Below are 12,471 nucleotides of genomic sequence, written 5' to 3'. Positions count from 1 at the left end.
ACAATAAAAAAATATCGAAAAAGCAATAGAAAATTCAAAAAATCCAATAAAAAATGACGAAATTACCCATAAAAACAAATGCAGGAAAGTATGAGACAGTGACATGCTGAATCGCACTTATATGACTGAAAAGTCTGGAAAGCTTGTGTAACTTTGATTGCAATTTACCGAGCAATTGGGGGCTGTCCATAAACCACGTGGTCATTTTTTTGGGACTTTTCACCCCCCCCTCACGTGGTCATTTGTCCATACAAATTTTTTTATTTGTTCATACAAAATGGTCATTGGTCGAAAACTTTTGTACTAATTGCACCAAATGTTCACGAAAGATATCCTAGTTCATTCGCATATATCATGGGGATGACGATTTTCTGCATTGACATGAATCTACACGATTCATGACGATTAGCATGACATTATTATAAGTCGAAATTTGCTGTTTTTTACACTTCATGTACCATGGAATCTTTATTTCACACAAGTTTCTCAATGACTCCCAAGGGTTAATTAATAAAGAGAAGTGAAATGATGGATTATGTAATAGTAAATATAAAAAATAAAAAATAAAAAAAAATCGAAAAAATGTCCGCATGGTTGTTTTCAACTACTGTAACCAAAAATCCTCACTAACTTCAATAAAACTTGCTTTAACTGCCTGCACCATTTTTTCTAGCATTAATATACACTGAAACCTCCATTTAAGTAAATGCATGGCTAACCAAAACAATGTTTACCGTACAAGCAATAAGAAATCTAAACGCTTTTACATTTTGGAACACTTCGCATAACAAAGGAGATTTGTCAAAATATATAAAACTGTATAGTTTAGTCATTGCTTGCACGGTAAAAATTATTTTATTTTATTTTCAGTGTACGCTGTTTGTTAAACAAAAATAACAACTTTTTAATATTTTGCTTATACATTTTTCCAGCACACTTTGAAAAAAGTCCATTTTTTATGCAAACTTTACTTCCAAAATATAAAAGTTAGACAAGAAAATATAATAAAAAATATTTCTTGGCTTAATTTTTATCAAAAGAATTCCAAATAACTGTCTACAATACATGCAAAGTTTATGTGATATTTTTGATTGTACAAAATAAACAAAGCCAAACTACGGGTGGCTATCTGGGCTTTCGAAGTCAACTTTTCAATACGAAGGAAACCAAAAATAGCGCAACGACTGTCTTTGAGGGGGTGTGACAACAACGGAACGGTTATCGTGCATGTGCACACAGCCTCCTACAGCCCAAAGGGGGTGGCATGGGAAAAATGTAACGAACGAGTTGAATTAAAATTTCCCCCAGCTGAGATCGAAGAAACATTCGACCCAAACTCTTATCGCTACCTCAGAAGTCTTCAAGACCAGACCCTACGCTACGCGTCGATACAAGGTGCTCTACGGGAGGGGTGATTCCGGTCGGACGGTCGTCGGTCGGTGGTGGTTGAAGCATTAAATGGAAGAGAACGAATTTGATTACTATCGCATCTTCCACATTTTTTTCATTTTCCCTATTTTTCATGCTTTCTTGTGTTCTCGGGACCACCACTGGAAGCAACATTACTCGTACGTAGCATTACACACTTTGGCGAATACGCCATAGAATACGCATCAGAGTCTCCCTGAAGGACGATTATAATTCTTTTTTACAAGACAAGTACTGACGAAGGAATGCCGTCTTGCACCAGCATAGTGGGAGATTTGCTTTTCAAATGTGGCTAAATTCGATGACACATTTTATAACAAACGGTACATATAAATCACCGTACTATCAATTTTTTCCAATCCCTGAATCCATTTCTTTTCCTCGTTTAATTCATTCCTCATTATTATTCTTCTTCTTCCGGATTGGCGATCCATAGCCTTAACCACTAGGCTAACTTGAGACCCCATCCTCAAACTAATCTAGATTGAAAAGAAACAAGCAATCATTCAAAATATCATTTAACATCGAAAATAAAATGTGTTGAAACCACTATGCAATCCTCACATTCCCCATGAATTGCTAAGAGCCAACGGAGAGAAGCAGGCTAAACTCTATCAGCACAAACCATTCATCACACCGAGGGACCAAAACTCCTTCCATATTCCTTTCACGCCAGCCATTCATTCTTAGTTTCACATTGGTGCCCGGCTAGGTTCTGAGTTTTACGAAATCGACACCGAAATGAAAGGAAAGGATAATGGATTAGGTTGAATTCCTTTTTTTTTCTCACAGGAGATTTAGAGAAATCTTTCTCTTTTCGGATGGGTTCGACCACATTGAAAACTAGAGCTACACTTGCAGCGTCAATCAAAATGCATACATAGCTTCTCGAGAATTTTTAGCATTTCGACAAGTTTCTCTCCGACCTCTAGGTTGCGCGTCAGGGTATAATGTGTGTTGGGCACTTTGCGACGATTAACTCAAACCCACACACCAGCGCACAATTTGCGCGCCGATTGCCTATGCGCCAAGTTTTTTACTAGCCAAATCACTATTAATCACTGATTAAATGAAGTAAAAGCGTTGTTACCGTCAATAATATCATTGTCGTACATTATTTCCAAACATAAGGAAGTTTAATGTTTTAGACCAAAAAAGCATCCGAACCCTAAGAGAGATACAGCTCTTGGCGCGAACCATTTTGACATTTGTTTATTTACATTTTGTATGGCGCACAACCCGGCGCATGGGCTGTCGGCGCACAAGTTGTTGGCCAGTATGCGGATTTCAGAAAAGATTCGCAATATTGTATATTATCTATCCTTCTTTAGTGTAGATTCGAAAAAAATATTGCAACAATAATTATTCACCTAAAAATCATTAGCCTCTAAATCTGGAATATCTTGATGGTCTTGTCACAGGTTGTCAAACTTTCAGTATAGAGGTAGGTTGTCGCAGGTCAAACTTTCAGTATAGAGGTAGGGTATTGTACCATTTGGGCAGGTGTACCTATTTTGGGCACTTGCCGCTATAACTAAGTCAATTTCAAACCGATTGATTTGAATTGTTGTACAGAGTTAGATACTGTACGTGCCTAACTCTATACAAAATTTCAAATCAATCGGTCTGAAATTGACTTAGTCATAGCGGCAAGTGCCCAAAATAAGTACACCTGCCCAAATAGTACAAGACCCTATATGATTTTTTTTTTCATGAAAGTGTATCAGTCAGTGTTAATGCAATGCAAAACAAAAAGAAATATATTTGATTTTTAACTAGTGATAATGTAAACCGGAAAAGTGAGTATCCATAAACCACAGAGAAACAGACGTAAAACTTAGAACAAATTTCATTAAAAAGCATCGTCACGAAAACAAAATCTCCCAATACCAAATGTACCGTGTTTGGCCTGGCCATCACTATGTGGCGGTAGTGAGCAAACGTCAAACAGGGGCAAAAACGATGCCAGTCCGCAGTTGGCCAATCGACCTACTACCAAATATTTGAACCAACCGTTAAAAAGTTGATCGATGGGAAGCGAGCAGAGTGTGACGTCTGTTTCTCTGTGCATAATCTGCGCGCCGAACTATCATAAGAAAAAATGGCTAATATACTGAAAATTCGTAAAATCGTTAAAAATTCAGCCATGCTATTCCAAGCCATGTAGTTTCATATGCTAAAATCTCTAGAGTTGTGTAAGTCTGAAAAAACCTTCTTTGCTATAATTATTTCGCGTGATCATCAACTCACTGAGTTCAAAAATGCTGTAAACTAGTGTTCCATACTCAGTTTCGGAGTCAAATTTCCAAATATGACATTTGAAATATCATTCAGTGTCAGTAACCGTTCTTGTGTCGCACAACGGTGGGCTAAATTGATAACGAACTGCCTGTTGTACACACAAACTACGCTTATTTTTCAGCTGTTTAAATATCGGCCAGAGTTACCACCGAGCTGTGCCGTGAGAAGCGACTCAGAGAGAACAAAACCGGCATTTAAACACAAAGCCACTGAAAAGGTAAGTATTCCTACCACGTAGAACGATCAAAATTTGTTCAACTTCTTTTGCCGTATTAGAAAGGTCAGTTCACTGTTTCAATAAATTTTTAAGTTCGATATTTGAATTTTTAGCATATTTTGAAATAAGTAAGTCGTACAAAAATGGCAAAAGATAATTGCAACCGTAGCAAATTTCAAATGCCCCATAGAAAACAAAAAAAGCGCTCCATTAAGAATAAACATGTATTCCATGGAAATGTGCTATTTTAAATTTTTGAAATAGCACATAATATAAATTTTTAAAAACTTTACATACTTTATACCAAATGTACCGGTAATACATAAAACTTTCTCATTCAAATTGAAATTTTGCACTAATAAATAATAGACACATTCTACCGTGACGTTACAACGTTTTGACGCCTTTTTGGACAGATATTCCGTTCGTTTTTATGTGTACTAATGTAAAAGAGGTTAAAAAGAGTCCTCAACTTCAAGTCACTTTTACGTTATTACCACAGACAAATTATTACTAAGCTTTTTCGATGTATAAATTTAAAAAAATAAAATCAAAAATTCCAAAAGCCTTATTCTTTAAGATAAATTGTCTAAGGTACAAAACTTTGAAATTGCAATCGAACTACGAATGGTTCATTATGAACCAACATAAACGCATTAGCATCTCGGTATCTCGCTATATGCCATAGCGGAATTCTAATCTGAACACATTTAGACCGTGCCATGCCTCAACCAACAGTCAGTGTGTATTGCATCAAATAGTCGCTCTGTTTGGCTGGTGGTTACTACATGAATAAATTTACTACATTATGAATTTTCCATTGTTTCGAAAGTATTTTTTCTGCTCACTGCGTTCGACTTTCCAGCCAGCTTTTGTATTTCAATCGCGGTGAATGACGAAACGCTTTTGTTGCACGCGAAGCACGGTTTGATTAGAATTTTAATGAAAGCGAAATTTATCGCCCCAACAACGTTCTCAACGTATGCCATACAAAAATGGCAACTCCACACACAGTAGAGGTGACTATGATCAAGGTGTATTCGTATACCTACTTGCTTGCCTTCCGTGCCATGCCTATCGTATGGTTGCATGCATTCGTTGTTGTTGTGTACTTACCTATCAGCAAAAACGCTCTCCCTCAACAGTGTAAAGCCAAACGAACGATTGTTGTTGCTTCTTTCAGCAATACCACCCACATATCGTAACTTTACCGCTGTATTCTTATCATTGACTCACGTTAGTTGCATTAATGCTATTCCCTAGCAGCGCCCAAAAATTGTGCAAGTTTAGGTCTGTATAACTGTTGAAAGCATACTAGGCTTTCATCATTCAAACAGAAGAGGGTTTTCCGTACCTTTGAAAACTACTTTAAATGAATTCCGAAAACCTGTACGCCAAATGAAGTTTCCCCGAAAAATGGTTCTCTGAAGGAAGATTTTTACCGAAATCTAGATAAAGTCATAATTATCCTACAGCTAACTTTGAACTGTTATATATCCGGATATATTAAACCGATTGCAAAGAAATTTTAAGCGTTTATGACTCATATATTGAGCTTTGAAAAAAAAAATGACTAAACTTGAATTTATAAATAAGAAAGAAAGTTACAGCGATTTAATTTATATTAGGATTTTTTAGTAAATTGGTCTAACTTTAATATGTTTGCCATTACTTTTTTTATTTATTGCGGGTTATTTTGTTGCGTCCTTTCAAAACATATTCATATTAAAGTCAATAAGGGGAAATATAAATAAACTATAATAACCATCTCGAATTTTGAAGCGATGTTTAAGTTTTCGATATTTTGGTGTTATATCAGAAAAGTAATCTACACGCTATGATTTTCTTCCGTGTTAACAATTTTAGGTTATGTCAAAAGTTTTTTAAAGCTTATCATATAAGTCATGAACGCTTTAAATTTCTTTGCATTTGGTTCATTGAATCCGGAGATATAACAGTTCAGAGTTGGCTATAGAATAATTATGACTTTTTTAAAGAATCTTTCTTACTTCATGTAGAATAGCCCGATCTTTCCCAAATTTGGACCATTGATACAGAACCAGTTGAACAACTTACAGTAAAAATTTTAGAATTTTTTATGCACTTTTAAAAAAGTTACACTTGTTTGACCATATTTTGAAAAGTGAAAATTTTGTCTATCCCCTGTAACATGAAATAACAAAGCATTCCAATAAAAAACGCTCATCAGAAATTATCCTTTGTTTTATGCATAGGCTGTTCTTTCAAGTTACTGTTAGACGATTATATTTCATTTACATTGGAATAGTTGATCTGTGAAAACGTAAATCATTCTAAAGCTATCTATGGGTAGAAAACTAATTTTGAAGCCAATTTTCTCTGATTAATGCAATTATTACATACGGTGTTTTGTAAAATGAAGCTTGATTAAGGTTATTAGCCGGCATTGTGAAATGAAATGATATTCGACTATTTAGTAACATTATCCGATTAAACGTCCATTAGATATCATGTCTGTATGCCAAACATCCGTATTCGAAACGTCCATATATCAAACAAGGTATGATCATCATTACCAATTCCAGGGCCTATCGTGGCGCTTACATCCTCTCCTCTTCTTGGCGTAACGTCCTCACTGGGACAAAGCCTGCTTCTCAGCTTAGTGTTCTATGAGCACTTCCACAATTATTAACTGAGAGCTTCCTCTGCCAATGACCATTTTGCATGTGTATATCGTGTGGCAGGCACGAAGATACTCTATGCCCAAGGAAGTCAAGGAAATTTCCTTTACGAAAAGATCCTGGACCGACCGGGAATCGAACCCGTCACCCTCAGCATGGTCATGCTGAATACCCGTGCGTTTACCGCCTCGGCTATATGGGCCCTACATACTCTTACCGATTCCGTCATTCCGGCATTACCCGTTTTGTCCCGACCATTGCATTGTGTCTATCCCCCTTATGTCAAGTATACCTAAGTAACCTAAGTAACAATGACTATACCTTCTGGTTTTATATATGATGTATTAGCTGTTATGTGGCCGAAGGGTACCCGGGTATCTTTTTCGATTTAACATATCGGTATCTTAATAGATATTGGGACTAGAAAGTTGAAACTCTGCTGGATCTAAGAACTCGTGAATATAGGGTATGTGTGCCATCAGTAATCTCACGCTCCCATATTCATCCTCTTCGAAAACAAGCGATTACGGCACCGATTGATTCCGTTCTTTTTGTTTTCATGCGTGCTCACTTCTAACAAAAAATACAAAAATATGAAACTTAACAAACAAAGCTTCAACCCTTTGTTTTTCCTAGGATGAAAATGGGAGCCACATGCTTAATAAGGGAACCAATACCCTATATCTATTAATGGGGTTGACCGAATTTTAAACACGGTATTACTACTAGCCTACCGAAAACCCTGTGCCTTATATTATATAAAAACGTGGACTTGAAAATCCGCATTTTCCGGCACTTACGATGATCGGACCGGACCAACCAAATATTATCTCGATAGTTTGTGAGGTGGATGAGGCGAAAATTTTAAAAAAAAAAACGACGAAAAACTTACGAAGATTTGATCATTTTAATTTAGTGAATACGAGTGTTTTTTTGCTGGCCACATAGTTTCGTTAAAGATTAACGATTAAAGTTTCGTAAAAGATTTACGAAACCTTTTCAGTTTTAGTAAAGCATTTTATATTGTTAAGCAGTAGCAATAAGCAATTTCCATATGAGTTGATATTAAAGTAGGGTATGAGTGCCATGAGTCATCTCATGCTCCCAAATTCATTCTATTTGAAAACAAGCGATTACGGCTTCAACTGATTTCGTTCTTTTTGCTTTTAAGCATGCTCATTTCTTACAAAAAAAAAAAATACTAAGAATAAAAAACAGCGTTTTTTTATTGAATTAAGTTCGTGTCAAACAAAGCCTTAATCTACCGGTTGTAACATATGTTTAAGAAATTACCGAACACCATTGCACACATTGTTTTGTTCAACCATCTGCATTCTCAGATCAATACAGTGCTTCAATCCCTCGTTTTTTTTGTAGGATGAAATCGGAAGCCACATGCTTAATTAGGGAACCAGTACCCTACATTTCAAAACTTCATCATAAAACTGTTAACATTACCGTATACTGATAATACGGCATCAAACATAAAACTTCACTAACTGCAAAATAAACCTTGTGACATAATCAATAGATTGTCAAGATAAACTATTTTGTTTGTTTCGATATTGGTATTTTCAAAAGGTACCAGAAGCTTTGAAAATTCAGCATGCATCATCAGCTAACGAACCCCAATCAACTAATCCGCACTGTATTAAACTAACTGATTTTAAATTACCTCTGACAAAACCGAAAGAAAACTTAAACATCATATTGGTCCAAACGAAACATTAGACAATGTTTCGTATATATACATTGATACTAATGCTAGTTTATTTGAAATTAATACAGCTTATTAAGTAAAATTACTCGTTTGGAAGGATGTGTGAAGAAGGCTTGAAAAGGGTGGTGAAGTTAGAAAGGTTTATAATTTTGCAAATTCAACAAATGTGTAGTTTGATTTGAACTGCTGCGGGATCGTTGCAAACTAACGTTTATTTGGTTCAAACTACATAACCAACAATGATGTCGATGACGATGACGAATGGCCAGAATCAGCATCCCAGCATTCGATTCAACATGGCGTGTAATTTTTTTTATTGCTTTTTTATAGCAAAAATGCGCTTGAAACATCGACATTGCCTCGCTGTTACATATAATATCTTGCAAAGCCATGAACAAAGAGAAACAATCATCAAAAACAACGATTTCATTTGAAATATGTAATTTCCAAATCTTGAATCTTGATTCATCCTTACCTGCTTCTCAGCTACTTTGCTTAAGATTCTGGCTTGTTCAATTTCACATCATTACTTCTGCTCAATCACCCCAGTATCAGCTGACTCCAACCAGAATACACTCTCTGAAGCGGACAACATCAATCATGTTTATGTTGGTAAACCTTGTGATCATAAATTTGGGCGTGAAATCAAACTCATCTTCCATAGTTAATTTCCGGCAAAGACCGATTCTCTGTCTTTCCTGTATTTATTCATAGTCTTTTCTCAGATTTTGTAATTATTTACACATTTTATACTTGTCTGCTAACATAGCAAATGTTTTATATCCAGTTTTAGCAACAATTGCATGCAACCCTCAGATAGGTATCAGATAGAGAGTATTAAAAGAAAATAATTTTGATGTTGTTTATCGCATATCTTCTTTAGCTAAATCATGGATTTTGAGACATTTTTTTCCTACAATTTACATCTAAAGTCCCTGTAACAGAGAATACTATCGCATGTCTAGTTACAATTTCAATGAAAAAAGAAAACTAAAATTTAACAATGATTTCATAATAGACCAACACATCACCTGACATGCCATAATCCTAAATTAACTTTAGACAGTCTCGGTAGTTTGTAAATTTTATTTAATCCAATCGGCGACAATCGAGTGCAGCCGTATAGATCGATGGCACGTAAATTGTTTAGCTCCTCCGCTAAATACTCCAATCCTTTGTCGGTGACACGAGCGCACTGGCCAATGTTCAGCGTTTCCAGATCGTGCAATGATTTGGCAATTTTAGCTAATCCCTCGTCGGTTATCTGACATGCGCTAAGACTCAGCGACTTCAAGTGAAACAATCCTTGCGAAATGTGGGAAAGTGCTTGATCTGCAATTTTATCACAAAAACTAACATCCAATGAAATGATGGCACTGCCGCCCTCCGTAAGGTATGCCATTCCAATGTCTGATATATTATCACATGCTCGCAGATTCAGCTCTTCCAATTTGGTCATTTTTGCTAGGTGTTTTAATCCGCTGTCGGTGACTGACACGCAGAAGCTAAGGTTGATACTTTTCAGCGATGTTAGTCCTTGCGCGATGTGACGAAGCGCCTCATCCGATAGACGTTGACAATCTTGCAGACCCAAGTACTCTAAAGCTGGTGTTCCATCCGCTGTTTCCTTGCTCAAACCGGCTAAATGACCAATACCTTGATCAGTGAGATGCCAGCACGACCGAAGATTCAGCCGCTTCAGTTTCTTCAATCCCCATGCAATCAACAGTAAGCCTGTGTTGGTGATATTACTGCAGCCGCCTAGTTCCAGTATTTCTACGTTCTTTAAGTGTTGCGCAATACGCCCAAGACTCGAATCGTTGACTTGTTTACATAGCGATAAATCTAGCGTCCGTAGATTCGGTAGATCCGACGAAAATACATAGCCCAGTGCCATATCAGTAATATTATAGCAGCCACTAAGATTCAACGATTCTAGATTTCGTATACCAACAACAACATCTCTTATATGAGGTGGGCGTTTAACTGACAGTACTTGCACCTTTTTTATGCCACGCTTCACTAGTGAAGTGAATAAACTGGGTGACGGTCGCCGCAGGTGAAGGCTAGCTTCCACACCCCTCCAACAACTCTTTGAATAAGCAACATCGCGCCACGCCGTACAAGTTTGCGCCGCTCTACCTCGGTCCTTCACACTCAGCTTTTCAAATATGATGGCAAGAATCTCCGGATACAGATGTCCAATGTGTGTTCCTTCCGGTGCCGGTGGTGTGGGAGGCGTTTTCGGTCGGCTTATCACCCTCGGCTGTTGGTGAATGTAGATCGGTGCGGGTTGTAAATGTGGTTGATGCAACGGATATGGTACGAAACGGTGTATCGCATGCGGTCGATGAGATATAAATGCGCCAGGGATTTCAGTCAGCATAAAATTCGCTTCCTCCATCATCATACTTTCGATTGCGGTGGAATTGCATGCGATGGATACTACGAATTGTCTTTTACACTTCACTGCTTGCTGTTCATTTTGCGTGGTACCAAAGTAGCTAATTCACGGTTTCACAAATCCTTCGCCGCTTAAACAAACTGCACCAAAGCTCGTTCACTGGTCTTGAATTCAAATCAGGATCGACGCATTTCTTATTCTTCGTATAAGATTTCCTGAATTCCTTTACTTAAATTTTTCTTCTTTCTGCAGCTTCAACATCACTGGAGACTTTGTAAATGAGAAATATATCGTTGTTATTTCAGTGTGTTTTGTTTAGTTCTTCTTCACTGTATATAAATGATTTTTTTGTGATCACTCTTCTTCAATGCTTCTTCCACATGTACAACTATATATTTGTCTTCGCTTTATCGTGCATTCGAGAGCTCCGAGTGTTTCGCTAGACTTATTATTGCTATACATGTACTCCAAGCTTCTTGTCTTCTCCTTGTTATTCTTGACTCACGACACTCTCTCTCGATACGAGCAGGAACACACTTTTGCAACTCTTTCTTTCGGCGATATTCTCCACACACATGCTATATGGTAGAAGCATGTGTACAGAGCTGGAAGCAACCGTTCGAACCGGACTCGGCAGGAAGAATTTCGTTAGCGCTCCCGATTTTACGTCTTTACTCGTCAACTTCACACAGTGCACTGAGCAGTGAACAAGAATCAGAACTGGTTGAAGCTACCCGTCATGCCAGTACATAAGCCACAGCTCACACCTACCAATAATACCCTAACACTGTATGCGTGGCAACTCGTACTTCGTTTGCACCCACACCGTAATATAATAACCAGTGTTGACTTCAGGTAGACGTTGGAATCACAACCATAAAAATACTCTAGGTAACTCCTCTCTTTATTATCGGTCTTTATTACGGTTAAATTTCTTTCATAAACAGAACCTTTCTGAAACTCATTATTAAGTTGTAAAATATGCATTCACAAACCCAACCTTTCCTCATCGATAGGTTTTTGTCATTATGTCAAATCCCTAGTCAATTATCCGAGTCGTCACAAAAACAGAAACAATAAAGACATAGACCCGAAACGCCCTTTCACAAATGCCGACAGAATATAGTTTTGATACTTTAATGAGCAAATTTATGCTTTTATGATGGCGATAACTTTTGCCAGCCTCAACGGACAAAGCAAGAAATCGCGTTAAGCTACGAATGCTTTCCATTTTTTTTTTTGTCTATTTGTTTTGAATGTTTTTAAAAGACTTGTTATTTTTTCAAAAACATATTCTTTTGCTAGCACTGCAACTTTGTGTGGCAACATATTTATTTTATTCTTATGATTTTGATTGAAAACATTTCATTTCTGAATACAAGAGACTTTATAAATTAGTTTTATTTACAAAAATGCCCCGTTTTTTAATATGTGGAGGCATTTACAGGCAGGCGCCTTGCACATGAGGACTTCATGAGCGTTTAATCACTCATAGACTGTTCATCCCGGGATTCAGGTGATTTCGGGATTTCCTGAATCCGGCGATTTAATTTTGCCGGGAATCCCGAGATACAGTGTCGAACAAAACACCAGTCATTTTCCATACAAAACGTTCAAGTTTGGCAACCGATGATGGTGACGGTTTTGGCAGAAATTTTTACAGTGCCATGGAACTACGTGGAATTTAGTTTGTAGTAAATTTATTGAGTTTTGGTCACTGCATCAAAAGCCACTGATATAC

The 12,471-nt window shown here is 37.1% G+C and overlaps 1 protein-coding gene across 1 annotated transcript; it reads right to left on the bottom strand.

Moving 5' to 3' along the window:
- Positions 1–8,982: 8,982 nt before the first annotated feature.
- Positions 8,983–11,443, bottom strand: LOC109622537 (F-box/LRR-repeat protein 14). The gene has a single exon (XM_020076917.3). The coding sequence runs from the start codon at positions 10,734–10,736 to the stop codon at positions 9,354–9,356; it is 1,383 nt and encodes a 460-aa protein (XP_019932476.3). The 5' UTR covers positions 10,737–11,443; the 3' UTR covers positions 8,983–9,353.
- Between the last annotated feature and the right edge of the window lie 1,028 nt (positions 11,444–12,471).

Source organism: Aedes albopictus, unplaced genomic scaffold (genome assembly GCF_035046485.1).
Source record: "Aedes albopictus strain Foshan unplaced genomic scaffold, AalbF5 HiC_scaffold_440, whole genome shotgun sequence".
Lineage (NCBI taxonomy): Eukaryota > Metazoa > Arthropoda > Insecta > Diptera > Culicidae > Aedes > Aedes albopictus.
This window is presented reverse-complemented; position numbering and strand designations above follow the sequence as displayed.